Source organism: Bos indicus x Bos taurus, chromosome 3 (genome assembly GCF_003369695.1).
Source record: "Bos indicus x Bos taurus breed Angus x Brahman F1 hybrid chromosome 3, Bos_hybrid_MaternalHap_v2.0, whole genome shotgun sequence".
In the NCBI taxonomy this organism is placed as follows: Eukaryota; Metazoa; Chordata; class Mammalia; order Artiodactyla; family Bovidae; genus Bos; species Bos indicus x Bos taurus.
Genome location: NC_040078.1, coordinates 54063180 through 54088580, shown reverse-complemented (window position 1 = coordinate 54088580; position 25401 = coordinate 54063180). Strand labels below are relative to the sequence as shown.

Genomic DNA, 25401 nt, shown 5'->3' with positions numbered 1-25401 from the left:
CTTGAGACATTCACACCTTCCTTCTTTCTTTCTATTTTTTTCCTTTGGATTGGAATGTGTGTCCTTATGTTATTTGTCCATGCCCCGCCATTGTATTTCGAAGGCAAATAACTTGTCTGGTTTAAAGGGTTCACAGCTGGAGAATTTTGCCTCAGGACTATTTTTACCCTAATTTCCACCCATATCTGATTTAGATGATATTTCAGTAAGACTCCAGACTTTAGATTTTAAAGTTGATTCTGGAATGTGTTAAGGCCTTTGAGACTGTTGGGATAGAATGAATATATTTTGCTTGTGAAAAGGACAATATTGGAGGGGTCAGGGATAGAATGCTCTGGATTTTGTTTGTATCTCCCCAAAATTTATTTGTTAAAGCCTAAATTCCCAATGTGATAGTAATTGGAGGGTTTTTTGGGGAAGCGATTCGATCATAGAGTGGAACCTTCATGAATGGACTTATGCCCTAATAAAAACAGAACAAAACATAGGATCTTGTTGCTTTCTGTCACATGAGGATACAATGAAAAACTAGACATCTACAAACTACAAATCACAATGTCACCAGACATAGCACTTTGAGTCTGTACTTTCCAGCCTTCAGAGTTGTGAGAAAGCAATTTTTGTTATTTAAACCTCCAGTCTATGGTTTTTCCAGTAGTCATGAATGGATGTGAGAGTTGGACTCTAAAGAAAGCTGAGTGCAGAAGAATTGATGCTTTTGAACTGTGGTATTGGGGGAGACTCTTGAGAGTCCCTTGGACTGCAAGGAGATCCAACCAGTCCATCCTAAAACAGATCAGTCCTGGGTGTTCACTGGAAGGACTGATGTTGAAGCTGAAACTCCAATACTTTGGCCACCTGATGCAATGAGCTGACTCCTTTGAAAACACCCTGATACTGGGAAAGATTGAGGGCGGGAGGAGAAGGGGACAACAGAGGATGAGATGGCTGGATGGCATCACCGACTCAATGGACATGAGTTTGTGTAAACTCCGGGAGTTGGTGATGGACAGGGAGGGCTGGCATGCTGCAGTTCATGGGGTCGCAAAGAGTCAGACACAACTGAGCAACTGAACTGAACTGAACTGAAGCCATCTAGTCCGTAGTATTTTTGTTATATCATCCCAAATTGACCAAGACCGTTAGTGTCTAAGTCCTTGTCCTGTCCTAACAAGAATACTATTAAGCCAATTTAGCAAGAATTTCCCTACCTTTGTCTTTTAGCAATTTCTTATCCTCTGACCATCTAACTCTGCTTTTCACCTATATATTCCCAGCTGGCTTTGCTATATCTGGAACTGAGCTCAGTCTTTTTTCTCTATTGCAATAGCCTTGACCCTTATTGCAATAATCTTGAATAAGTCTTCCTTACCATTTTAACATGTGTTAGTATAATGTTTCTATTACAGTCTGGTGCTGCAGCTCATATAAGATCAGATTCATCATTGCACACCCAGAACTATAACCTTGTGCTCCAGTTATAAACTTGTTAATGCTGTTTTCATTTCTGACCAATTGATCGGAGATGTGTTAGTGAGTTCAACTCCTAATCCTGTGTTCTAGATGATAGCACAGTAAGGACAGACTTTGATTCTTAACTATATGTGTATAATCTTGAAACTATTAGAATTACAGATTTCTGTGATCTAGAAAATGAGAATTTCTCAGTTGACTGAACACCCCATTCTTGAATCCCTGCAGACTACTTTTATCTTAGAGAAATGCTGAAACAAAAGGGTTCCAAGATCATGCCTTCAGACCCCAAGCCTTTCTTGGCCTTCCCAAAAAACACCCCTTACACCCCGAGCTCCAGTCACTCCATACTCCTCTCTCTACTCTCCCTTTTCCTTCCCCTCTCAGAATGCTATCTTGAAACTTCCCTGCTGGCTTAGATGGTAAAGAATCTGCCTGCAATGCTGTAGACCTGGGTTCAATCCCTGGGTTGGGAAGATCCTCTGAAGAAGGGAATGGTTATCCACTCCAGTATTCTATCCTGAAGAATTTCATGGACACAGGAGCCTGGGGGGCTACAGTCCATGAGGTCACAAAGAGTTGGATACAACTGAGAGACTAAATGTTCAAAGATAAATGTATTGCATCTATACCTTCTGTGTGTATGTGTGTGTTAGTCTCTCAGTCATCTCCAACTCTTTCTAACCACTATAGCCCTCCAGGCTCCTCTGTCCATAGGATTCTCCAGGGTAAGAATACTGGAGTGAATAGCCATTCCTTTCTCTGGGGATCTTAGTAGATAATGCTAAATCCAGTTCCAAACAGAACCAAACTGAGAAAGTAACATTTAAAATTTAATCTTCAATCAAATTCCATGACTAAAGACTTCCCTAAGTCCCAAAGAAAAAGAGAGAAATTTGTTGAACAATTCAAGAAATATTGGATGCTTACTCTCTGAGATTCCCTTAACATATCAATTTATCCATTTATTTGTAGAGGAGACTTTCTATGGTTTAAGAAAGCTAAATGGACAATTATTTTGGAAGACCTTAAGAGATCTCAAACCATTGCAGAGCCCAGTCAGAGAGTAAGGAAGTTTTAAAGAATTATTATAAAACATTCCGAGTTTGATGCTGTTAAAATTGATTGGTCATGAATTCAAAATTGTAAACAATTAAAGGATGAAATTGTGGCAAATTATCATCAATGAGAAACTACTTTGAAAGAGTAGTGAAAGCTTGACTTTACCATATAGCTTGTGCTCTAGCCATGGTTTTCTACATGGTCTAAGACTTAAGCTTTATGACGCAACCAAAAACGTCTATGTTTAAAATGCTGACTAGATGGAGGGGATATGAATGATTCACGTTGCTGTATGGCAGAAACCAACAGAACATTGTAAAGCAATTATTCTCCAATTTAAAAAAAATAAAATGTTGACATGTCTGAACTTCACACAGTACCTCAACAGTGTGATAGTAATATCTCTAAAAGAAAAATTAGAAGATACACCACTAAATTATTTTAAACTTAAAGAATCCCCAAAACTGGCCTCCACTGACCAAGATACCTACAAGTACTGTAAAGAAAAAGCCCTTTGGGTTTGAGAATGGCCATTCCTCAGAAAGAAAGAAAAGACCCAAAAAGTCTCTTCACAGGAGGAATACTAACTCGGGTCTGAGGGAGCAGACTTTCCTTATCCTGAATTCCCAATAAATTCATGGTGATGTTACCCATGTGAGTTGAAGGGCATCCTACTATATTTCTTATCAATATTGCAGTGACATATTTCACCCTTAACATCGCTTCATTCCCCAGCTTCTTTCTCAAAGTCACCAAATTTTGTCCATGGTGGGCTTTGATAATTTGCCCCCAGTCCCTCATTATCTTTAAAGGATCCCTTCAGGGCCAATACAATTTCCTTCTTAGAACAGCTACCTTCATAACTTCATGAAATGGGGTTAAACTTCCTTGTGATCCTGAAGGACTTCTTTCACAAGTCTCCTATTTGTTCCCTTCACACCTGTTTCCTCTAATGGCTTCCTAAGTTTCCTGACTTCCCTAAGTTTCTCTGTCATCTTTGACCTAGTACCTATCTTATAGAGAACTTAAGGCAATGAGTTCTGAACTGAAGGCAGTCCATCCTAAAGGAGATCAGTCCTGGGTGTTCATTGGAAGGGCTGATGTTGAAGCTGAAACTCCAATACTTTGGCCACCTCATGCGAAGAGCTGACTCATTGGAAAAGACCCTGATGATGGGAAAGATTGAGGGCAGGAGGAGAAGGGGACAACAGAGGATGAGATGGTTGGATGGCATTACCAACTCGATGGACATGGATTTGGGTGGACTCTGGGAGTTGGTGATGGACATGCAGTCCTGGCGTGCTGCAGTTCATGGGGTTGCAAGGAGTCGGACATGACTGAGCGACTGAATTGAACTGAACTGAACTGAAGGCAGTTAGTAGAAAGAACTTCTCCTCTTTGTAGACAAGGAATTCCACTATTATCTGGCATTTATGTGGTGCAGAACCCCATAATAGAGTGCTATAGTAGGTAAATGTAGATCTATCCATGTCCCTCCCTAAGATTCCCCAAGATTATTTAACACCAGAGGAACTTGAAGGACTCTGCCCAATAAGTCAGGGATTGCTAGATAAGGGACTCCTGGTTCCTACTTCTAGCACATGCAACACTTCCTCTCTGGTTACTAAAAGGCCAAATGGAAAGGGGTACTGGCTATTCCAAGACCTGTTAATATGTTTCCGTTCAAATTTAATAGACCTCTATTAGATATACTATCAAGAGGATAACAGCCAGCACACACTGAGGAACAATATAGCAGGTATCCATACAAAAAAACAAAAAACACAGTCCTCATACCAAAATTACTAGACTCATGCGGGTCACACAGGGACACCCTCCATGTAAAAACAGTTCTTCAAGAACACAGTATGTGTGTGTGTGTGCACGCGTGCCTGCTTGCGCTCAGTCGTGTCTGACTCTGCAATCCCATGCACTGTAGCCATCCAGGCTCCTCTGTCCATGGGATTTTCCAGGCAAGAATACTGGAGTGGGTTGCCATTTCCTTCTCCAAGGGATCTTCCCAACCCAGGGATTGAACCAGCGTCTCTCGCATCTCTTGCATTGGCAGGTAGATGCTTTGCCACTAGTGCCCTCTGGGAAGCCCACAAGAGCACAATAGATAACTGATCTCTGAAGAGAATTCTCTTGATTTTTTGATCAAAATAAAAAAAAATTTGATTTTTTTAATTCTCTTGACTGCTTCTTCATTTTACTTTTTTTCTGACTCTTTACATATTTTTCTGACTCTTTGAATTTAGGAGTAAGAGCACTGTTACTTCTAGGGAAGAAACTTTTTGAAGGGAAGAGAATTTCCTTCAAAGAACAAACAATGAAACAAACTTCTCTGGTATATCAGATTATGAATTCAAAAAGGAGCAATGAAAATACTGAAGGAATTAAGAAAGGCTATAGATAGAATTGCAAATTACTGTAAAGAGAAACAAGCAACTATAAAGAGGAGTCAACTGAAATTAGAAAACTCATTTGCAGAAATAAAATGGGAGTTAAAGACAACAAATAGCAAACTGGATAATGCAGAAGAATGGATAAATGCTCTGGAAGACAAAACAGCAGAAATCACCCAATCAGAACAGCAAACAGAAAGATAAATTAAGAAAAATGAAAGCAAGCATGAGATAATATAAACTATCCCAATCTACACATAATAGGGATCTCAGAGGAGAAGAGAAAAGGGGATCAAAAATGTATTTGAAGAAATTATGGCTGAAAACTTCCCAAGCCTAAAAAGGAAACAGATATTCAGGTACAGGAACCATTCTTCCCTTCAAAGAGTTACTTCCGTAGGAGTAACAGTGCTCTTACTCCTAAATTCAAAGAGTCAGAAAAATATAAGTAAAATGAAGAAGCAGAGGGGCCATTACTCAAATAAGATGAACCCAAACATATATAGACATATTACAATTAAAGTGGCAAAAAGTTAAAGACAGGATTCTAAAGGAAGCAAGAAAAAGAAGAGTTAATTGCAAAGGAACTCCAGTAAGTCTATCAGCTGATTTCTCTACAGAAATTTGCTGGCCAGAAGGGAGTTGAAAGATATATTCAAAGCCCTGAAAGGGAAAAACTTGCAACCTAGGATATTCTACCCAGCAAAATTACCATTTAGAACAGGAGGAGAGATAATTTCTCAGATAAACAAAAGCTACAGAAATACTAAACCTATCCTAAAAGAAATATTGAAAGGTCTTCTCTAAATAGAAAAGAAACAATAATCTATAGGAAAGGGAAAATCACAACAGGAAAGTAAATCACTTAAGCCAATATACAGATTTTTAAAAATCAAAGAAGTTTCTGTGAAAGTGGTGACAACAAAAATGAACAAAAAATGATAAACATGAAAATGTAAAAGAGGACATCAAAATCATAAAATGTGTATCTTTGAGTTTTATGTCACTTAAAAATAAATTCAAGTTTCCACATTTATTTTATAATTATCTGACACTTACTGTTTTTATCAAGATTATTTTTAATGTTTAAATCTAAAGTCAAGCTGGAATATTATTTGTGCAAGATTTATAAGCGATCTAGGCACTCTCATTCTATATGGCTGTCCAGTAGACTGACAGCACTTCATGTACTGTTTATATTGTCTCACTGATCTGAAATAACACTATTCACACAACCTTAATCAGGTATGTTGTTGGTTCTATTTTTAGACTATGCAGCATGCTGTTATTCTTTGTCTTCAGATTTATGCCTTGATGGCACATTGTTCTAATGACTGCAGTTCTATAAACTTCATTTATAGAAGAAATTATGGCTGAAAACTTCCCAAACCCTGTACCCCTTCTGAATTTTCATGGCTTTTTAATGTGTTTGATCAGCTCAATTTAAAATTTACAATCAGCTTTTGTGAAATTTTAACTCAAAACACATAAAATTTACAAGTGAAGTAACACAGTTGTTTTGTATAAGAAATTAGTCCTTTCCTCTCAAGAAACCAGTATACATATTCATTTGTATAATTATTCATATGTGACTTTCAGAAGCATTACTTAATAAAATTTTTCTTTTTTTCAAGATATTACAAATTTGACCTCTTTGTCTTCTACTCAGTTGCTTCCATTTCCACTTAAATTAATTATCCAGCCACACTAATTCTTTCCTTTGTGGGCCAGGAATTGATGTTCTATAGTAGATGATTTTTCTATTTTTTACATTAAAACTTTAATGATAAAAGAAAAAGTACATACATAGATAGAAATAATCCAGATCAAAAAAGCACTTGTGAAAACTTTTAATATTACCAGAATTTAAAAGAAACAAACAAAAAATCTGAGTAATTAGTGACCACACATGTTTTATATTCTCCCAAACTGAGATTAAAACAAAAGGCTGTGAAGTATTTTCTTTGTCATTATCTTCCTGTGTCTATGAAGTTCAGTACTTTTCAGTGTTTTCCTCATTATCCTTGTCATTATCATTGTTCACTGCAGCCTAAAAATGTATGATGTGTTAGTAAACAGAAAACTTTTCAAAATCTCAATATTTCAAAAACAAGGTTTTCCATTAACAGTTTATTTTCTTTTAAAGAGTTCTTTCTTAAAGGATCATGAGAAGTTATTATGCTCATCAGAAATATCTCCTGGTTTCGGTTTGGATGGTGAGAGGATGCATAGCACAAACTTACTCACACCCATCACTAGGGTTTCCCTACACTCCTAACCAGGCAAGAGGACAATTGTTATAAGACATTTCAGCCATGTTTATGCTATTTGGGTAAGGGCCTTCCTCGTGAATGGCACAAATTCTCTCCACATCTTAGAAATACTGAGAATTCCTAAATTGATCAAGAAAACTGATATAAATAATTCCAGATGGGAGAAGACAGAACTTCTCTACTGAAGGCTGACTCTGGCAGTTTAAACTCACCTGGGGACAACTGCAGCCAAATTAGGAGCTGGCAGTTGCCCATATTTCTAAGTCTGTGCATATTTGAATGCTTTAGGTTAGCAAGGATCTATATTAGGGTCTTTGATGTAGTAGCAGCCTGAAAACTAGCAGGAAGCTTAGTAACGTGAACCAATATCTGCTTCTGAGAACATCCACCTGAAAACCCTAGGAATCCCTCTTAATACTGGCTCCAGGAAAAGTCCAAAAATCAACCAGGAATCCCTCAAAACAGCAGCACAAGCCCTGGGAAAGTTGTCTATAAAATTCTTGAAAGTATCAAGTGTCCAGACATAAACCATTTAAATCCCAGGGTTTCTAGTGAATCTAACGCAGTAAAGAATCATGGTGCTTCTCTCTACAACTTTGCTTTAATTTTCACCCATCCCTTCCTGAGGTTCCAGGGCTCTGTTCCACAGTCACTGCCCAGACCCAGACCAGACTCACCTCCAGCATCTCAATCCTCTCATTCATCTTTCTCAGAAAATTGTCTCTTTCTCTCACCTTTTCTGTCATTTGGACTCTAAATACCTTGAAGGCTCTTTCTTGGTCCTCAAACTTTTGTTGCAATTCTTTAAGCTTTTGCTCTAAAAGCTTTTCCCTCTCAGCAGCCTCTCTTTTGGCCTGCTCTTCTGTTCCAGGAAAATTATACATAGGGAAGAAAAAACAGTCAGAGGTACAATCCCCAACCCCCAACCCACCACTTTCTCAGTGACCATACTTTCTTGAAAAAAGCAGATGGGCATGTCTGAATTCACCTGTGCCCACACATCAAGGGCAGGTGTGAGAGTGTGCTAGGACAGGTGCTGACCAGCTGGCTGGACCCACAACCATAACTGGCCTGTTGTTTTCATAGGTAGTACAGTGTGTTCAGAGAAGGAAAAGAAGGGCCCTGCTTCTGGAAGTTCCTCCAGTCAGAGTTCTCAGAGAAACACTGCAGGAACCTCCCCAACCCACTGTGAAATGAGCTCTGCCCTCAGTACCTGCTGAGGCCTTTTCATTTTCTCTCATCTCCTCTGTCATTTCAGTTCTTAATTTCTGGAAGACTCTTCCTTGGTCCTCCAAATTTTGCTGCAATTCTTTAACCTGTTTTTCAAGAGACTCCTTTTCCCTCTCAGTGGCCTCTCCTCTGATCTGCTCTTCTGCTCCAGGAAGAGTTTAGAGAAGGAAGGAAACAATAGTCAGACCTGAGAGCTACAACCCCCAAATCCCAACCCTCCATATCCTCAGTAACAAAACTGTTCTGAAGAAGCAGGTGGACATTTCCACCTGTGCCTGTGACCACACATCAAGGGCAGATTTGGGAACATGCTAGGGAAGGCCCTAACTGGCTGGATGCACCCACACCCACAACTCTCCTTGGTATTTTCAGATGAAGCAGAGTGTGTTCACAGAAGGAAAAGAGCCTCCTCATTTCAGTAAGTTCTTTCCATCAGAGTCTCAGAGGGCACTGCAGGAACCTCCCCACCCCACTGTGAAATGAGTTCTCCCCTGTACCTGCTGAGACGTTTTCACTTTCTCTCATCTCCTCTGTCATTTCAGTTCTTAATCTCTGGAAGACTCTTCCTTGGTCCTCCAAATTTTGCTGCAATTCTTTAACCTGTTTTTCAAGAGACTCATTTTCCCTCTCAACAGCCTCTCTTCTGATCTGCTCTTCTGCTCCAGGAAGGGTTTAGAGAAGGAAGGAAACAACAGTCAGACCTGAGAGCTACAACCCCCCAAATCCCAACCCTCCATATCCTCAGGGACCAAACTGTCCCAAAGAAGTAGGTAGACATGTCCATATACACCTGCTGCTGCTGCTAAGTCGCTTCAGTCGTGTCCGACTCTGTGTGACCCCATAGACGGCAGCACACCGGGCTCCTCTGTCCCTGGGGTTCTCCAGGCAAGAATACTGGAGTGGGTTGCTATTTCCTTCTCCAATGCCAGCATGCATGCATGCTAAGTGCTGCAGTCGTGTCCGACTCTGTGCGACCCTATGGGACAGCAGCCCACCAGGCTCCTCTGTCCCCGGGATTCTCTAGGCAAGAATACTGGAATGGGTTGCCATTTCCTCCGCCACACCACATACACCTAGGAACATGCTAAGAAAGGCCCTGACTGGCGGGCTGGACCTACAACCACAACTCTGGTTATTTTCAGATGAAGCAGTGTGTGTTCACAGGAGGTAAGGAAGCTCCCTGTTTCAGGAAGTTCTTTCTGTCAGTCTCAGAGGGCACTGCAGGAACTTCCCCACCCCGCTGTGAAATGAGCCCTCCCCTGTACCTGCTGAGGCTTTCTCTCTTTCATTCAACTCCTCTGTCATTTTGTCTCTTAATACTTCGAAGACTTTTTCTTGGTTCTCCGATTTTTGCTGCAGTTCTTTAACCTTTTGTTCAAGAGGCTCGTTTTCCCTTTCAGCTGCCTCTCTTTTGGCCTGCTCTTCTGCTCCAGGAAGATTTCAGAAAGGGAAGAGAACAACAGTCAACCCCGAGAGGTACAGCCCTCCACTCTGTTAGTGACCAAACTGTCATGAAAAATGAGATACTACTACTACTACTAAGTCACTTCAGTCGTGTCTGACTCTGTGCGACCCCATAGACGGCAGCCCACCAGGCTCCCCTGTCCCAAGGATTCTCCAGGCAAGAACACTGGAGTGGATTGCCATTTCCTTCTCCAATGAAAAAGGAGATGGACATGTCTAAATACACCTGTGACCACACACAAGGGCAGGTTTGGGAATCTTCTAGGAAAGGCCCTGACTGAGTGACTGGACCAGCAACCACAATTAGCCTTGTTTTTTCAGATGAAGCAGAGTGCATTCCCAGAATGAGAGCTCCCAGCTTCTAGAATTCCCTCCTGTCAGAGTTTGAGAGGGCACTGCAGGAGCCTCCCACCCCACTGTGAGCTGAGCTCTCCTCTCTACCTGCTAGGTTCCTTTCCTGCATCACAAAGGAGCTCACCTTTCTTCATGTCCTGTTCCTCTAGTGTTTCTAGTAACCTCAGTAAGCGCTGGAGATCAGAAAGAGGCAAAGACATGTCAGGCAGGTCTCACCTGTGCTGAACTTCCACTAAAATATTCTGAGAAATGAACTCCTCTGAGTAACATTCCTGTGTTGCTTCATATTTTTCATAGGCTGGATTTTACTGCTTGCAACCCTTCTGGTAACATCTGATCTTGGATAATATGTACAAATTTTCAAATTCTACACCACACTCTTCTTCCAGGAGCATTCCATAAAGCACATTCCCCAAGTGAAATCACTGTACATACTTTGGTAAATTTGTGTCAATGATATCATACATTTTCAATATTTGAAATTTATGGTTTGTGAAATATAACTCAATAAAACTGTAAGAACTTGAAACTTGAAGTTTAACTTAAATTGTTACAGAATCTTGTTTAAAACTCAGGGCCTCCAATGAATTAGAAGCAGTGAAGAACAATAGTGCTTCTCTCTATGACTTTGTTTTATTTTTCACCCACCCCTTCCTGAGGGCTCAGGCTTTGTTCCAAACTCACTGCCCAGACCCAGACCAGACATACTTCCAGCATCTGAATCCTCTCATTCATCTTTCTCAGAAGGTCGTCTCTTTCTCTCATTTCCTTTGTGAGTTTGTCTCTAAATCTCTCGAACATTTTTTCTCGGTCCTCCAACTTTTGCTGCAATTCTTTAACCATTTGCTTCTTTTCCCACATAGCATCCTCCCATTGGGCCAGCATTTCTGCTTCCGGAAGATTTTAGAGAGAGAAGAGAAGAAAACAACAGTCAGCACTGAGAGCTACAAGCCCACAACCAATAACCCTTGCTTTCTGAGTAACCAAACCGTCTGGGCAAAGCAGATGGACATGTCTAAATTCACCTGTGACCACACATAAGGGCAGGTGCGAGAATGTGCTAGAAAAGGGGATGACTGGTTGGACCTCTAACCACAATTCACCTTGTTATTTTCAGATGTAGCAGAGTGTGTTCACAGAAGGAGAGGAAGCTCTATTTCTGGAAGTTTCTCCTGTCGGAGTCATAGAGGGCACTGCAGGAACCCACCCTACCATGAGCTGAGTCTACCCTATACCTGCTGAGGTCTTTTCTCTTTCTCTTTGCTTCTCTGTCTTTTTGACTCCTAATTCCTCAGAGACCCTTTCTTGGTCTTCCAGCTGTTCTTGCAGCTCTTTAACCTTTTGCTCAAGAAGTTCCTTTTCCCTCTCAGCTGCCACTCTCTTGGCATACTCTTCTGTTCCAGGAAGATGTTAGAGAGATGAGGAAACAACAGTTAGATCTGAGAGTTATAACCCTTCACACACCACACCCCTCCCCCCACAACTGTCCAATTTCTCAGTGATCAAACTGTCATTAAAAATCATATGGAAATGTCTGGATTCACCAGTGTTACACACCAAGGGCAGGGTAGGAAATCTCCTAGGAAAATCCCTGACTGGTAGGCTGGACCTACAGCCGCAACCAGCATTATTATTTTCTGATATAACAGAGTACGTTCACACAGGGCAGGAAGCTCCCTGCTTCTGGAAGTCCCTCCCATCAGACTCCTAAAGGGCACTGAAGGAACCTCCCCACCCCATTGTGTGCTGAGCCCATTCGTGTACCTGCTGAAATCTTTTGTCTTTCTCTTGTTTTCTCTATCATTTTGCCTACACATTCTTCGAAGTCTTTTTTTTGGTCCTCCACCTTTTGACTTATCTCCTTATACTTTTGCTCAAGAAGCTCCTTTTCCCTCTCAGATGGCTCTCCTTTAGTGCATTCTGCTCATCCAAGAAGTTTTTAGAGAGGAAAGAAAACAACAGTCAGCCCTGAGAGGTACAACCTCTACCCACTAAACCTTCACTTTCCCAGTGACCAAACTGTTGTGAAAAAGGAGATGGTCATGGCTGTAGTCACCTGTAACTACATATCAAGGGCAAGTTTAGGGAATGACTGGTTGACTGGACCTAAAACCACAAGCCACCTTATTTTCAGATGAAACAGAGCATATTCACAGAAGTTCCAGAAGTTCATCCTGTCAGAGTTCTCAGAGGGGACTGCAGGAACCTCCCCACCCACAGTGAGCAGAGCCCTCCCCCATACCTGCCAAGGTCTTGGCTGCATTACAAAGCTCATCTGTCTTCTTGCAGCATTCCCCTAGCTCGTCCTTTATCATCCCCAAGATCTGGAGACACAGAGTGGCAGACACATCAGGCCGGTCAAACATGAACTCCCCATTGATATATTCTGAGAAAAGAACTATTCTCAATAATATTACCTGGTTGTGTTCAACTGCCTACAAGTTTCTAAAATCCTGCCTACCTCACTAACTCTCCAGCCTCCTCTGCTAGTGTTGCTTCCACCATCCATGAAGGTTCCACTAGTCAGAAAAATGGGCAGTTTTACAAATATTTAACCTTGGTCCCCTTCATATTTTCTGTATGCTGTTTTTCCTGCTTCTGGCTCTTCAGATAACATTCTACCATAGAGAATATGCACAAATTTTTCAAAATTTACATCACACACCTTTTCTGGGAACATTCACTAAACCACCTTCCCTATATGAAATCACTGTACTTTTATGTGCATAAATTTGTATCAATCATACATGTACATTTAATTAAATATAGTTGTACATTCAAATCCCTGAAATCTATGGCTTGTGAATTACATCTCTATAAAACTGTTTAAATAAACCTGAATCTCTGCATCTCAGAAAAAAAGTGCTGAAATACTATAAGACATACTGGTAAGTATCTTTATTCCTTGAGTTTCTAGGTGAAATGTAGGGATTTTAATATAATGTCTATAGTTCCTCACAGCTGTAGCTTCCTCAGATTCTATCTATAGTGCATGAATAACAGCAATACAACTAAAAGCATAATAAAGATAAAGAAAGCTTTGGTAGGAGAAGCTCTGCAGAGGAGCTTGATTTGCTCTGAATGGGAGTAAGTATACAGTAAAAGTAACAATCTCAAAATAACTTGTCTTTTCTAAGCATATAAGGAAATTATGCAAGTGTTTAGTCAAGGAAGACATCTGTACTGACATTGCTTCAGAGGTCAGACAGATGTCCAGAGAAAGTGCTTCAGTTTGGAATAGAATATTATAGTCTATTAGAACTCTTTCAGAGAAATCAGGATCCCCCTACTATGAATAGCACTAAATCTGTGTCAACTGTTAAGAAAAATGATGAGGTACTGTTTCAGTAACTTATCCTACTTGCCTTAAACATACTCAGAATGTCTACTTGTTAAACCTGGGAGCCCCATTTAATACTGATTCCATGAGATCAACCAGGAATCTCTCAAAACAGCAGCACAAGGCTTGGAAAAGTTATTTATATTCTATAAATGTTTGGAGATACCAAGGTCCTCAGGGACTCTTCAAAAACTGTGAACTGAACCCAAATGCCTGGATATAAGCCATTACAATCCCAGAGCTTCTAGTGAATTGAAAGCAAAAGAGAATAGTTCTTCTTTCTGTGATTATGCTTTAATTTCCACCCACCCCTTCCTGAGGTCCCAATACTTTTTCCACAGGCACTGACTGCCCAGACGCATACTAGGTTACCTCCAACATCTCAAACCTCTCGTTCATCCTTCTTAGAAGGTTTTCTCTTTCTCTCATCTTTGTCGTTTTGAGTCTAACTTCCTTCAAGATGGCACTTCTGTCGCCCTCCATCTTTGACTGTAATTCTTTAGCCTTTTGTTCAAGAGGTTCCTTTTCCCTCTCAGTTGCCTCTCCTCTGGCCCACTCTTCTGCTCCAGGAAGGATTTAGAGGAGGAAGAAAACAACAGTCAGATTTGAGACCTATACTCTCCAGCACCCAACCCTCCTTTCTTGACCAAAATGTAGAAGCAGGTGGACATGTAAATCATTTCAAGTCACTTGTGACCACACATCCAGGGCAGTTTGGGGAGTGTTCTAGGAAAGGCCCTGGCAGCCTGGTTGGACCTACATCAACTTACCTTGTTGTTTTCAGATATAGCTTAGAGTGTGTTCAGAGAAGGAGAAGAGGGTCCTTGTTTTTGGAAATTACTCCTGTAGCAGTCTCACAGAGCACTGCAAGAACCTCCCCCACCCCACTGTGAGCAGAACTCTCCCCTGTACCTGCTGAGGTCTTCTCTCTTTCTCTTATCTCCTTTCTCACTCTGGCTGTTAATCTCTCCAAAACTCTCTTTTGGTTCTCCAACTGTCTCTGCAGCTCTTTAACCTTTCGCTCAGAAGGGTCTTTTTCCCTCTCACTTGCCTCTCTTTTGATCTGCTCCTCTGTTCCAGGAAGATTTTTAGAGAGGAAAGGAAACAACAGTCAACTCCAAGAGCTTCAACCTCTCATCCCCCAAACCTCCACATTCAGTGACCAAACTGTCTGAAAAAAGATAGACATGTTTGAATTCACCTGAGACCACACATAAGGGCAAGTGTGAAAACATGCTAGGAAAGGCCATGACTGGCTGGCTAGATCTACAACCACAACTGTCCTTGTTATTTCAGATGTAGCAAAGTGAGTTCACAAGAGGTGAGAAAGTTCGTCCTTCTGGAAGTTCTCCTGTCAGAGTCTCAGAGAGCACTGCAGGAACCTCCCCTCTCTACTGTGAGGAGAGCCCACCTTGTACCTGCTGAGGTCTTTTCTGAATCATGAAGAATCTTTCTTTTTTTCAAATTTTAATCAACATTTTATTTTTTTAATTGGAAGAAAATTGCTTTAGAATGTTGTGTTGGTTTCTGTCATACAACATGAATATACAACATGAATATACAACATAATTATATATATACACATATACATATACATATATCCACCCTTTCTTGAGCCTCTCTCCACTCCTCACCTTTCTTCATGTAGTATTCCTCTTGTTCTTCCCTTATCTTTCTTAAGATCTGGAGACACAAAGGAGCAAAGACATGTCAGGCCGGTCAAACTTAAACTTCCACTGAAACATTCTGAGAAATGAACTGTTTGAAGCAACACTTCCTGGTTGCTTCTCACTGCCTACAGGTAAATTTTCCAGATCCCACCTACCTGGCTACCCCTGCAGCCTCCTCACCATGGTGCTTCCCCTCAACATGCTAGCTTCCACCCATCAGAAGAATGTGCAGTTTTATAAGTATGCAAACTTGGAGACTTTTATATTTTTCATATGCTGTTTTTTCTGCTTTTAACTCTTCTGATAACATCCCACCTTGAATAAGATGCACCAGTTTTTCAAAATTTACATCATATGCCTCTTTCAGGAAGATTTCAGAGAACACCTTCTCCATGTGAAAATTAGTGTACATTCACATGAGTAATTCTTATCAATCATGTATTTTTAAGAAATGAAATTTTATTGGTAGTTTTTTTTAATTATCTCTCAATAAAACTGTTTAAAGAAAACTTGAATTACTCCATCTGGGAAAATAGTCTCTTTGTGGCTACTAATAAGTGTCAACTCCTTGAGCCATGTTTGCAAGATGTTTAATTTACATTATATAATCTCTATGGTTCCTTGCAGTTGTGGCATCCTGAGATTCTATCTACAGGATATGGTTAACAGTAATATAACTAAAAGCAAAGTAAAGATGAAGACTCATCTGGTAAGAGAATCTTCCCAGAGAAACTTGGTTTCCTGTGAATATAGAGAATGTACACAAAAAGCAACAAGCTAAAAATAAGCTAGGTGTGTTCCAAGTAGATACGGAAACTTTGGGCATGTTCTGTCAAGGACATCTGAGTGTCTTTGCTCTTCTTCAGAGGTCAGACAGTTTTCCAGAAAAGGTGCCTGAGTTTGGAACAGGAGAAGATCACTTGGAGTAATATAGTGATTTAGACTCTCTTAAAGGAATCAAGATCCTGCTACTATAATGGTGGTTTAGTCACTAAGTTGTATCCAACTCTTGCAAACCCATGGATTGTATAGCCCACCAGGCTCCCCTGTCCATGGGGTTTCTCAGGCAAGAATACTGTACCGGGTTGGTTTTCCCAATTCAGGGATTGAATCCAAGTCTCCTGCATTGCAAGTGGATTCTTTACCACTGAGCCATCAGGGTTTGAATAGTAGTAAATCTGTAGCCAATAAGATGGCATTGAGGTAAAGTGGGTGACATGAAGAATCAACTATTAAGACAAATTACATGTACTACTCCAGTAACATCTCCGGCATCTAGTAGATACACTCAGAATAACCACCTGATAACTCTGCGAATCCTATTTAATACTGACTCCATGAGATTATCCAGGAATCCCTCAAAACAGCAACACAAGCTCTGGGAGAAGTTTTTATTTTTAAATTAATTTATTTTAATTGGAGGCTAATTACTTTACAGTATTGTGGTGGTTTTTGCCATACACTGACATGAGTCAGCCATGGATGTACGTGTATTCCCCATCCTGAACTCTCCTCACATCTCCCTCCCCATCCCATCCCTCAGGGTTGTCCCAGTGCACCGGCTTTGAGCGCCCTGTTTCATGCATTGAACTTGGACTGGTGATCTATTTCATATATGGTAATATACACATTTCAATGCTATTCTCTCAAATCATGGGAAAGTTATTTATAAATGCTTGGAGGTTCCAAGGTCCTCCTGGAATCTTCAGAAACTCACAGTGATCAGAACCCAAATGCTTGGATTTAAGCCATTAAAAGGGCTTCCTTGGTGGCTCAATGGTAAAGAATCCAACTGCCAATGCAGGAGACACAGGTTTGATCCATGAGTTGGGAAGATCCCCTGGAGAAGGAAATGGCAACCCACTCCAGTATTCTTTCCTGGATAATTCCATGCACAGAGGAGCCTGGCAGGCTACAGTCCAGAGGGTTGCAAGGAGTCAGACACACTTTAGCAACTAAATAACAAACCATTAAAAACTCAGAGCTTCTAATGAGTCAAAAGCAGTCAAGGACCATGGTGCTTCTCTCTATGACTTTGCTTTAATTTCCACCCATCCCTTCCTGGGGTTTGAGGACTTTTTCTACCATCACTGCCCAGACCCACACCAAGTTACCTCCAGCCTCTCAATCCTCTTGTTCATCCTTCTCAGAAGCTTGTCTCTTTCTCTCATCTTGCTGGTGATTTTGACTCTAAATATCTTGAAGGCTCTTTCTTGGTTCTCTAACATTTGTAGCAGCTCTTTAATCTTTTGCTCAAGAGAATCCTTTTCCCTCTTAGCTGCTTCTCTTTCGTACTGCTCTGCTGGTCCAGGAAGATGTTAGAGAGAGGAGAAAACAAAAGTCAGTCCTAAGAACTACAACCTCTCATCCCTCAAACCTCCACCTTCTCAGTGACCAGACTGTCTTGAAAAAGCAAATGGACATGACATGTCTGACTTCACCTGTGACTGTACATCAAGGGCAGGTTTGGGAATGTGCTAGGAAAGACTCTGACTGGCTGCCTGGACCTACAACCACAACTCTCTTTATTATTATGAGATGAAACAGAGTGTGTTCATAGAAGGAGAAGGTCCTTGCTTCTGGAAGTTCTTCCTGTCAGAGTCTCAGGGGCCACTGCAGCAGAACTGTGAGCAGAACTCCACCCTACTGTGAGCAGAACCCTCCCCTGTACCTGCTGAGGTCTTTTCTGTATCATGAAGGATCCCATCTTTATTCATGCAGCTTTCTTCTAATTCTTCTTTTAGCTCTGGAGACAGAAAGGGGCAAAGACATGTCAAGCAGGTCATATCTAGAATTCCATTAAAGTGTTCTGACAAGTGAACTGTTCTGAATAACATTCACTGGTTGCTTCCAACTGCCTACAAATGCAATTTCCAAGATTCTGCCCACCTCCCTACCCCTGCACCTCCTTGCCAGTGTTGCCTCCCCTCAACTCCACCAAACCACATGCTAGCTTCCACTAGTCAGAAGAATGTGCGGGTTTACAAATAGGTAACTATAAGCCCTTTCATATTTTTCACAATCTTTTTTCTGTTTGTGGTTCTTCTGGAGACATCCCACCCTGGATAGTATGTAAAAATATTTCACAGTTTACATCCCACACATCTTCCAGGAAGATTTCTGAAAACACCTTCTCCATGTGAAATCACTGTACATTTACCCTGGTACATATGTTCAGTTCAGTTCGGTCACTCAGTTGTGTCCGACTCTTTGCAGCCCCATGGATAACAGCATGTCAGGCCTCCTTGTCCATCACCAACTCCCAGGGCTTACTCAAACTCATGTCCCATCGAGTCATCATGTGACATCCTCTGTCGTCCCCTTCTCCTCCCACCTTCAATCTTTCCCAGCATCAGGGTCTTTTCCAATGAGTCAGTTCTTCACATTAGGTGACCAAAGTATTGCAGTTTCAGCTTCAGGATCAGTCCTTCCAATGAATATTCAGGACTAATTTCCTTTAGGATGGATTGGTTTGATCTCCTTGCAGTCCAAGGGACTCTCAAGAGTCTTCTCCAACACCACAGTTTGAAAGCATCAATTCTTTGGCATTCAGCTTTCTTTATGGTCCAAATCTCACATCCATACATGACTACTGGAAAAACCATAGCTTTGACTAGATGGATCTTTGTTGGCAAAGTAATGTCTCTGTTTTTAATATACTGTTCTAGGTTGATCACAGCTTTTTTTCCAAGGAGCAAGCATCTTTTAATTTCATGGCTGTAGTCACCATCTGCAGTGATTTTGGAGCCCAAGAAAATAAAGTCTCACTGTTTCCACTGTTTCCCCATCTATTTGCCTCAAAGTAATGGGACTGGATGCCATGATCTTAGTTTTCTGAATGTTGAGCTTTAAGCCAACTTTTTCACTCTCCTTTTTCACTTTCATCAAGAGGCTTTTTAGTTTTTCTTTGCTTTCTACCATAAGGGTGGTGTCATCTGCATATCTGAGGTTATTGATATTTCTCCCAGCAATCTTGATTCCCACTTGGGCTTCATCCAGCCTGGCATTTCACATGATGTACTCTACATGTAAGTTAAATAAGCAGGGTGACAATATGTAGCCTTGATGTACTCCTTTCTCAATTTGGTACATTTGTATCAACTGTAAATTTTAAATGCATTAAATTTATGGTGTTTGTTTTACACCTCAATAAAACTGTTTAAGGAAACTTGAATTACTCCCACCTCAGAAAAAGAAACTGAAATACTCTAAGACTACTAGCAACTTTCTAAGCCCCCTGAGTCTTCTGTATGAAATATTGGTTTGTATTATGGTTGCTCACAGTTGTAGCATCCTAAGATTTTTCATATTATGGTTCCTCACATTTGCAGCATCCTGAGATTCAATATATAGGACATGATTTACAGTAATACCACTAAAAGCAAAGTAAAGAAATATCTAGTAAGAGAATCTTCCCAGAGAAACTTGGGTTACAATGAATGGGAGAGAGTACACAGTAAAAGCAACAAGCTCAAAATAACTTAAGTGTGTTTATAAGTTTCAGTCAAGGAGGACATCTGAATTCTGTACTGACTTTGCTTCAGTGGTCAGACAGATTTCCAGAAAAATTGCCTGACTTTGGGAAAGTGTGAGTGTTAGTTGCTAAGTTGTTTCCAACTCTTTGCAATCCCATGGACTGTATACCTCCAGGCTCCTCTGTCCATGTCTTGTCAGTATTCCAGGCAAGAATACTGGAGTGGGTTGCCATTCCCTTGTCCAGGAGATCCTCCCAACCCAGGGATCTAACCCATTGCAGGTCTCCCGCATTGCAGGTGGATTCTTTACCATCTGAGCCACCAAGGAAGCACTGAGCTTGGGAGAGAAGGCCATAAATTGTAGTAATATAATCTATTAGAACACTCTACTCAAAAGAATCAGAATCTTTCTACTATGAATGGTAGTAAACCTGTGGATAACAGTGTGGCTTCAAGGTATCAGAGGTAACATGAAGCATCAACCATTAAGACAAATTATCATGTACTACTTCAATGACTGGTTTGTCATATTTGATGGAGTAGTCCATTGTTGTTGTTGTTTAGGTGCTAAGTCGTGTCCGACTCTCTTGTGACCCCCTGGACTGTAGCCTACCAGGCTCCTCTGTCCATGGGATTCCAGGCAAGAATACTGGAGTGGGTTGCTATGCCCTCCTCCAGGGGATCTTCCTGACCCAGGGCTTTGAACTTGTGTCTCCTACACCGGCAGACGGGTTCTTTACCACTGAGCAGCCAGGGAAGCCTGGAGTACTCCATTACATCTTCTCTGTAGGCCATCTTTGACAGGACCATTTTTGTGGAAACCTCCTTCTGCATAGCTGCTCAGTTTCCACACGAGGATAGAGGTTCTCCAAACAAGGAACCACCATCGTTGAAGGCATCCAGGAAGGTCGCCACAAGCATTCACAGTACTGGATAAGTCAGCCATGATGAATGATCAATAACTCTGAAACTACAAATCTGTACAAAACTACACATCTAAATGATTTTTTAATCATTTACCATATCCATGTAGTATCAACGTGAATGTGAGCAAACTCCACGAGATAGGAGAGGACAGAGGAGCCTGGTGTGCTGCAGTCCACCAGGGGTCTGCAGGTGGACTGCAGGTGTGCTGCAGTTTGTGCAGGGGTCACAAACAGTCAGACGCAACTTAGCAACCAAATAACGACCAAATATTTGGTAGGAAATTTGGTATTTCCTACGCAACTTAGTGACCAAATATTTGGTAGGAAATTTGGCATTTCCTACCAAACAATAAGTAGGAAAATCTTCATAAACCACATCTCCTGCTACTAAATTAGTGATTTCCTTTCTATTAATCTTTATGGATCTCCAAGTCACTGCATTTTAAAAATGAAAGTATCTTTTTTCAGGTAACATACTCTGGTGTATTCTGAAAGAAGAATTTCCCAGGAAAACATATTAAAAATAAAACAGAGCAGTGAAGCTAATGCTGAGGGAGGACCTGGGACTAAGATGACCTTGGGAACACAAACCATGAAATGTTAAGACACAGATTTCATGCATCTCTTCTGTTTCCTGGTCTTAGTTGTTGAGAACAGCTTAGAATTAGTGATAGGGATAGCAAGTATTCATCAAAATCTGAGATGATCGACAACTCCAGTTTGACATATGACAAATCAATGAAATACAGTATCTTTAGAACCATTTATACTATTCAAGAGATTGGAGGAGTTTGGGATCCAAAAGGGAAACAGTTTTTGTTTCTTTTCTTTTTTAGAAGTCATCAAAATCCTTTTGGCCACACAGTTGTGTAGGGAAATTGGGTCATCAGAAAATTGGTTTTGTTTTTCCAAATAGAAATGTGGGTCAACATCAAGAAAAAGATTTATGTTAAAGAAAAAAAAAAGAAAAACATGTGTGTAATAAACCAATAAAAAGTATATCTTAATTAAAAAGTCAATGAAGAATATCTGTTCTTCGGTGAAGTATAACTGTTCAAAAATATCCATGTAAAAAGACTCAGAACTGAACTCTTCCCTCAGGAGGGTCTGCACAACTCTTGGACATGTCTACCACAGGACTACATTAAGGAAGAAGAAAGAAAGAAAGAAAGTAGCTCAGTCGTGTCCAACTCTTTGTGACCCCATCGACTGTAGCCTACCAGGCTCTTCCGTCCATGGGATTTTCCAGGCAAGAATACTGGCGTGGGTTGCCATTTCCTTCTCCAGGAGAGCTTCCCGACCCAGGGATTGAACCCAGGTCTCCCGCATTGTAGGCAGACGCTTTACCATCTGAGCCACCAGGGAAGTTTGAGATAACTTCCCTGGAAGAAGGAAGCACTGCTTGTTTCCCAGAAGTGCTGAGTTGGTCCTTCCCAATTTTCAGAAAGTATCCAGAAACAAGCAGCCCCACGGGGTGTCAGAGGCAGCTTGGACCTGAGCAATGGCTTACAACCAAGGCCAGGAGGCAACATGCTTGTTTCCCAACTTTTAAGGGTGTGACTGGGGGTAAAATGAGGCTGCCATGTTTAGGCTGCCTATTTGTTTTGGGGTATCATTTTTTTTCCTTATTCAATAAATAAAACCAGCCAGAACTGTCTGAGTCAAGTATGGTCTTGGTCTTCACTCAAAAAAAAAAAGGTGTAGGTAGTGAATCTAGTGTTGAGCCCTGTTGAGAACTGTGATGAGTCTCTCAATGCATATACAAGTGAGAAAACTTGAGGTCATGGATGGAGAAAATGTGTCTTTCCCCTACCCCCTCTCCAAAGAACCAGGAGAAGATCCTAATCTCTCATCTCTCCAGGCAGGGTTCTTTCCACACCATGGGCTGCTGTCCTGGCTATGTGACAGGATGTGAGGCTGTCAGCTCCAGCTACCACTGGTACAAATGGAAAAGCTGAGTTTTCCCAGAACTAAAGCCAGCATCTGAATCCTTCAGTCCAGACCATCAGGCTATATTCTCTCTCACCTCTCCATTCCTCACATACCATTTTGAAGGAGAAATTAAGAGTTCTGATCTCAAGACTAATTTACATGCAAAAGAAAGTTGACGGATTAACATATCTATTCCAGAGCTCTTCAGATCAGTGAGTTCCAGAAAAAGCTCCCAGTTATTTACCACTCATCCTTGCTCTCTTTTTTCCTCCCACTTTTCTGCTGCTATTTTATGGAAAGTGTTAGTTGATCAGTCTTGTCTGACCTGCAACCCCATGGACTGTAGCCCACCAGGCTCCTCTATCCCTGGAATTCTCCAAGCAAGAATACTGGAGAGGGTAGCCATTCTTTTCTGCATGGGGATCTTTCCGACTCAGGGAACAAACTCGTCTCTTGCATTGCAGGCAGATTCTTTACCTTCTGAGCCATTTTACAGAAGTTGAAAAGAAACTGAGACATGTTTTTCATTCTCACAAAGGGAATAGAACAAGAAACTGAAACTGAAAATAATGTTTGTGTTTTTGTCTTGCTTTGTTTTTGGTAAGGACTACACATTTGGAAACAATGAAGGAGAAAAAATAGGCTTAGACCTTATGGTTTATTTTAAGGGAAAGTGTGAGAATGAATTATTTCACATACATGCAACTCTGCAGAATTTTTGGAATATTATACATGGTTAATATGTAATAAGAATTTTTAAAAATAAACTTGTATGTTGCTGCTGCTACTAAGTCGCATCAGTCGTGTCCGTGTCCAACTCTGTGCGACCCCATAGATGGCAACCTACCAGGCTCCTCCATCCCTGGGATTCTCCAGGCAAGAACACTGGAGTGGGTTGCCATTTCCTTCTCCAATGCATGAAGTGAAAAGTGAAAGTGAAGTCGCGCAGTCGTGTCCACCTCTTAGCGAGCCCATGGACTGCAGTCCACCAGGCTCCTCCGTATGTTGAGGACCTTCCTTTCTGTTTTGCCACTACCCAGCAGAGTAATCAGGAGGTGTCTTAGGTGGGAGGAGGAGGGAAGAGGGAAGAGAGAGGAGGGGGCAACCCCACTCAGCTCCTCTTTTAGGAGGCGGGATTTAGTCCCTCAGTCCTAAAAAGGACTTCAGCCCGCTTTTCCGAAGGTGAGGCGGGGTGGATTCCTCCTCCCAAGGGAGGCTCTTTGCAGCAGCCCGGGACTGAGTCCCCAGGAGGAGCAGCGTATGCAGGGACATGATTTCGCAGCCGCATCAGATCCAAAGGAAGACGCAAAACGGCCCTCACACCCTCCCGCCCAGGCAGCCGGCAGCCTCCCCTCCCGCAGTGTGGGGTCTACGCCAGGGGATCCACTGTTGTTAGCTAACAAAAATGTGCTTGGAAGGGGAAGTGTAGGAGGAAACTTACTTGGAGCACCGGGGTATCAAATTCCCAGCTGCTTTGGCTCTTCCCTGGGGCTCCCCTTGAGTCTGGTTCCTCCGGAAACCTGCTCTGCTCCTTAAAAGTTGAAAGGCGAGCAGGTTTTTACAGCCATGTGTTATGGGTGAGGTTTCTGAGTAATGAAACCGAAAGGACACATGCAGTATCCTACGGTTAATTGCTACAGGTTTTTTTCTTTCTTAACTGAGGCTAGAGACTCAGAATGTGGGCAAAATCCAGGCAGCTCCCTCCTCCACAGTTGTCTTCGGGGCCCTTACTCCACAGTAGGAACAGAGCAGCCGATGTAATTGTTTCTCAGGGATAATTTTGGTAAGGCAATAGAGGGGTTTTGGGTTTTAATTTTTTGCTTTGAATCTTTTTTTTTTTTTCCTGTCTCTCTCTCTTTTAAAAGTGCCCTTATTAATTGGGCTTCCCTGTGGCTCAGCTGGTAAAGAATCCGCCTGCAATGCAGCAGACCTGGGTTGGATCCCTGGGTGGGGAAGATCCCCTGGATAAGGGAAAGGCTACCCATTCCAGTATTCTTGCCTGAAGAATTCCATGGACAGAGGAGCCTGGCAGGGTATAGTCCATGGGGTCACAGAATTAAACCCAACTGAGTGACTAGCACTTTCACTTTTCATGCATAGCTTCACTGAGGAGGTATCATTTCTGTTGGATCTTAAAAAGTGAGTCAGTCTTTTTAAAAAAGTAACTGGAGGAAATAGATTTTAAAGCAAATGAAGGCAGTGAGCAGATGTATTAAAGTAGGGGCTACTCAGCCCCTAAGTAATCAGGTCCATGTAACCAGTGTAACAGACTCACTGAGAATAAAGTTGAAAGACTTGGTTCATAGACTGTATTCCGCAGGCAGAGACTTTGAAGGTTACTAGGAATGCTGAGTCATGTTTGAGCTCCCTCTCTCTGATGACAGAAAGAGAGAATAAAGTGAGGACACTGGAGATACAGATGGTTTGGGACGGTGATTCTATAACTTAGAAGACATATTACAGTCCCACCACTCTAGGTTCCAGAGAGTCATTCTTCAGGTTCCTTCCATTCTGCTGTTTGGTACCCACTAAGACATCACAAATATGTGGAAATTCAAAGGTTGACTGCTGCCACATCAGCTGATATCCAGATCAGTTCAGTTCAGTCTGTCTGTCATGTCCAACTCTTTGCGACCCCGTGGACTACAGCACGCCAGGCTTCCCTGTCCATCACAAACTACCGGAGCTTGCTCAAACACGTCCATCGAGTTGGTGATACCATCCAACCATCTCATCCTCTATCGTCCCCTTGTTCTCCTGCCTTCAATCTTTCCCAGATAGTAAGATGGATAAGAGT

General features: G+C 41.6%; 1 protein-coding gene across 5 annotated transcripts; it reads right to left on the bottom strand.

Annotated features, from left to right (window-relative positions):
- Positions 1 to 6760: 6760 nt before the first annotated feature.
- On the bottom strand, positions 6761 to 24218 carry LOC113889632 (trichohyalin-like). Of its 5 annotated transcripts, none has more exons than XM_027536589.1 (16): positions 24046 to 24218; positions 17943 to 18017; positions 17386 to 17573; positions 15236 to 15284; positions 14514 to 14672; positions 13974 to 14161; positions 12504 to 12585; positions 12026 to 12181; positions 11497 to 11655; positions 10970 to 11151; positions 10386 to 10434; positions 9709 to 9867; positions 8941 to 9099; positions 8427 to 8585; positions 7891 to 8075; positions 6761 to 6990 (listed from the first exon to the last, which is right to left on the bottom strand). In XM_027536589.1, exons 2-16 carry the CDS (start codon positions 17986 to 17988, stop codon positions 6934 to 6936), a joined length of 1977 nt encoding a protein of 658 aa, XP_027392390.1. In that variant the 5' UTR covers positions 17989 to 18017; positions 24046 to 24218; the 3' UTR covers positions 6761 to 6933. The 5 variants fall into 5 exon arrangements, with proteins under 5 accessions (XP_027392390.1, XP_027392391.1, XP_027392387.1 ...); XM_027536590.1 differs by having other exon boundaries at positions 7948 to 8075; XM_027536586.1 differs by having other exon boundaries at positions 6761 to 8075.
- Between the last annotated feature and the right edge of the window lie 1183 nt (positions 24219 to 25401).

Bases quoted from the DNA above. Each gene is read 5' to 3' on its own strand.
- LOC113889632 (XM_027536586.1), bottom strand. From the start codon at position 17,988: ATGAATAAAGATGGGATCCTTCATGATACAGAAAAGACCTCAGCAG. The intron at 17,574-17,942 runs GTACAGGGGAGG...TTCCTGGACCAG, and splicing joins TACAGAAAAGACCTCAGCAG to CAGAGCAGTACGAAAGAGAA. The intron at 9,868-10,385 runs GTGAGCTCCTTT...TTCCTGGAGCAG, and splicing joins GGAACAGGACATGAAGAAAG to AAGAGCAGGCCAAAAGAGAG.